The 3,190-nt window shown below is 42.3% G+C and overlaps 1 protein-coding gene across 4 annotated transcripts in view; it reads right to left on the bottom strand.

Annotated features, from left to right (window-relative positions):
* Positions 1–3,190, bottom strand: part of slc6a9 (solute carrier family 6 member 9) — a 49,921-nt gene that overhangs the window by 7,297 nt on the left and 39,434 nt on the right. For all 4 annotated transcript variants that reach the window (XM_008334721.2, XM_025066164.1, XM_025066165.1 and 1 more), the window contains 5 exons: positions 2,355–2,592; positions 1,559–1,693; positions 1,370–1,469; positions 900–1,000; positions 228–398 (listed from right to left, as the gene is read on the bottom strand). In XM_008334721.2, the coding sequence (XP_008332943.1) occupies positions 228–398; positions 900–1,000; positions 1,370–1,469; positions 1,559–1,693; positions 2,355–2,592 (745 nt within the window). The remainder of the gene's footprint in view (positions 1–227; positions 399–899; positions 1,001–1,369; positions 1,470–1,558; positions 1,694–2,354; positions 2,593–3,190) is intronic.

Here is a 3,190-nt window from a genome sequence, read left to right as displayed (position 1 = left end):
CCCCCCACCTATCTATCTAACCCCCACCTATCTATCTATCGAAGACCCCACTTGTCTGTTTGTCTGTCTAACATAATAAAATAATGATGTTCATTAAAACTTTAAGTTTCTTGACTCTTATTAATGTTTAACAAATTAAGAGAGTTCTGTTATTCTGTGGCCTGGAGGTAAAACTAAAACTAAATCACAGTTTCCTCCTAAACCTCCATCTTTACTCATCAGCTCACCTCTCTGAAGGTGGCTCCTGGTGACCTGGAGATCTTGTACAGGGCGTAGATGGGTATGCAGATCACGGATGACAGAGCCATGCAAAACCCAACGGCCAGGGACCAGCCAGGGTACACGTAGTCATTGTAGGTGATGGGCTTGTACTGGATCACAGTGAAGACCAGGATGCACTGAAAGGACCAGAACATGAGCAGAAGTTTGAAAAGCACAGAAAATGCCAATAGGTCATTTACCACAACCCCCCCCCCCCCCCCCAACATTTTTTTGTTTAATATGCTATACAGCAGGGATGGGTAAACTTTTTGACTGGTGGGCCAAAATAAGGTTCAGAATATGACTGGCAGACTGGTTCAGTATTAGCTGGATGGGGAATAAACCTAAACTTTCAAAGATAAGTTGGCACATTGGATGTCTGCTGCCATCTGGTGGCATTTACATATATTACAGTCGACTCATTTAAATGAAACTGGATGATTGACTAGTGCTTGGAGGGCCAGATTAAAAAGCCCAGCAGGCCGTACCTGGTTCACGTGCCGTAGTTTACCCAGGTCTACTCTGCAGGTTAATGTTATTTAGAATAACAAAAAAGTGGCTTTTCCACTTTTTTGTTCCACTATGTATTGTTATGAACTCACCCACAAAAGTTCCACTATGTATTGTTATGAACTCACAAATATGATGACAGGGGAGATGAATCTCCAGCAGACTTTGAAGAAGAGAGGAGGAGGGAAGCCCAGCATCATCTCAACATCCTTGAAGTAGTTTACGTGACCTGCAACAAGAACCCAAAACCAATGTTACCTAATACATAAAAATGAATGTGCTTGGTTAAACTAAAGATGTGCTTTATTTTCTTTGTCATCAGATGCTGCAATTTAACCAGAACTCAGACAGAAACCACAGGTTTAGAAACACTGCACAACTTCTAGGTGAGTATTAGAAATAGACCGTTACAAAGAATTTAAACTGTTTTTTTGTTTGTTGTGATTTGCCTCTGTGGCTGCATAAAATGAAAGAACTTCACAATAATTATAGTAGCTTTCAGTGGTAGCTTTTACACTAAAAAATTATATTTCAATCAGTGTTCAAGTGTTTGTGAAAGCACTGTTAAAGAATTACGTGAGTGAGTCGATGTCTTTACCATAAATATACATGACGCAGACACACATGATGCAGGAGATGATGACTAGGGAGAAGCTGGCGGCGTAGTTGTCCATGAGGAGGAGCCAATAAATTCCTGCCTGCTCAGAGAAAGCAGAGCAGAGAGTCAGAAATCAATGTTCATTTTGGGCATGATTTAAAGACATTTACATGTTTATAAATAACTCACCTGTGTGGTCAGGGGGACTCCCAGAAGGAATCCAACGATGGCCACAGACAGAGTCACGACAGTCTTGTGTTTCATGATCCAGTCTGTGCCGATCTCATCGACAATGGCCGTCACCAATGTCTCCAGAAGACAGAACTGAAAGAAGAGGACAGGATATCAGTCTCATTAGCACAAGGAATATCATATTAGCATTAGCATATTAGCTTGTAGACAAACAAACTAAATTCTTCTTCTAAGGCAGGATATTTCGGCTAACGGGCAGTAGCTCTATGGGCGCCCATTTCTCCGATATTGTCTAAACCCAAGTGAAGCAAACTAATTTGGGGCTTGCTATCATTCTGGGTGGATTAACCAAAGAATTCCAACCGCTAAATATTGGTGTTAACAGGGCGTTCAAAGTTAAATTGCGAGCTGCGTGGGAGCACTGGATGACAGAAGGCGAACACACATTCACCAAGACAGGGAGGCAACGCCGGGCGAATTACGCCACTATCTGTCAATGGATCGTGGATGCCTGGATGAAGGTATCAGTCTCACAAAGACCGGAATCATCACTGAACAACTAATTAACAGCAACGAGACTGACTTGGATAATGAGGAGAGGGATCCGGACATGCTTAATTGTTCCGCTGACTGTTTTGCTTCGCTTAGTGCGCCTTATAACCCGGTGCGCCTTATGTATGAAAATATTCCCGTTCATTGATAGTGCACCTTTAAATGCGGTGAGCTTTATGGTCCGAAAATACAGAGGGAACTGAAATACAGTTCGTTCAAACATTATATCCTCGATCCTCACCTGAGTTCCCAGTCCTAGAAGGATGAGCATGAAGAAGAAGAGCAGCGACCACAGCGGCGAGATAGGGAGCAGAGTGAGGGCTTCTGGGTAAGCCACAAAGGCCAACCCTGGACCGTGGTCAGCCACCTCTGACACGGGGACGTTCAGGTGGTTGGCCATGAAGCCCAGGATGGAGAAAATAACAAAGCCGGCGTAAACACTGGTCGCACAGTTGGTTATACTGATGATGATGCTGTCTCTGTGGATGATGAAGCACAAAGAAACATTCACATTCACATGCTGGCCTTACAAAAATGTAACAAGTGTAATTAAGCAGTTTTCAATGGTTATTTTTAAGTGTACTTTCAATCTTGTATCACCACTTCCTAAATACTGACAATAAAAAATAAATAATTTAATTTCCTGTCTTTCAGCAGTGACTTTGTGGTTTCTCTGTGGTCATTTTCTCCTCATGTTCAACCAGACTGGCTATTACTGAAAAAGGGTGAAACTGCCCTTTTTCACTGAGGGTTTACAGGAGTGTCATTTTCACCACTGGCTCTTCAGAATACTTCATATGTAAACATGGTCATTCCATGCTTTACATTAGCTAAAGCTAAAGTCATCATCAGGTCCAAAAGCTACACAACTCAAACTGAGTGATGAAACCTGGAACTGTCTTCTAACCCAAAGAGAAGTTGTTGGTGCCATAGTTACCACATGGGGGCAGAACTCGTCACAGGACTTTAAATGTGGTCAGTTGAGAGTGAAGGGAGTTTCTAATTAAAACGAGCATCTTCATAAGGCTTTGGGTTTGTTTACAGTATGGGATTAAGGTTTAAACAGAATCAGTGTCA

The sequence above is a fragment of the Cynoglossus semilaevis genome, chromosome 20 (genome assembly GCF_000523025.1).
Source record: "Cynoglossus semilaevis isolate Cse_v1.0 chromosome 20, Cse_v1.0, whole genome shotgun sequence".
Lineage (NCBI taxonomy): Eukaryota > Metazoa > Chordata > Actinopteri > Pleuronectiformes > Cynoglossidae > Cynoglossus > Cynoglossus semilaevis.
This window is presented reverse-complemented; position numbering and strand designations above follow the sequence as displayed.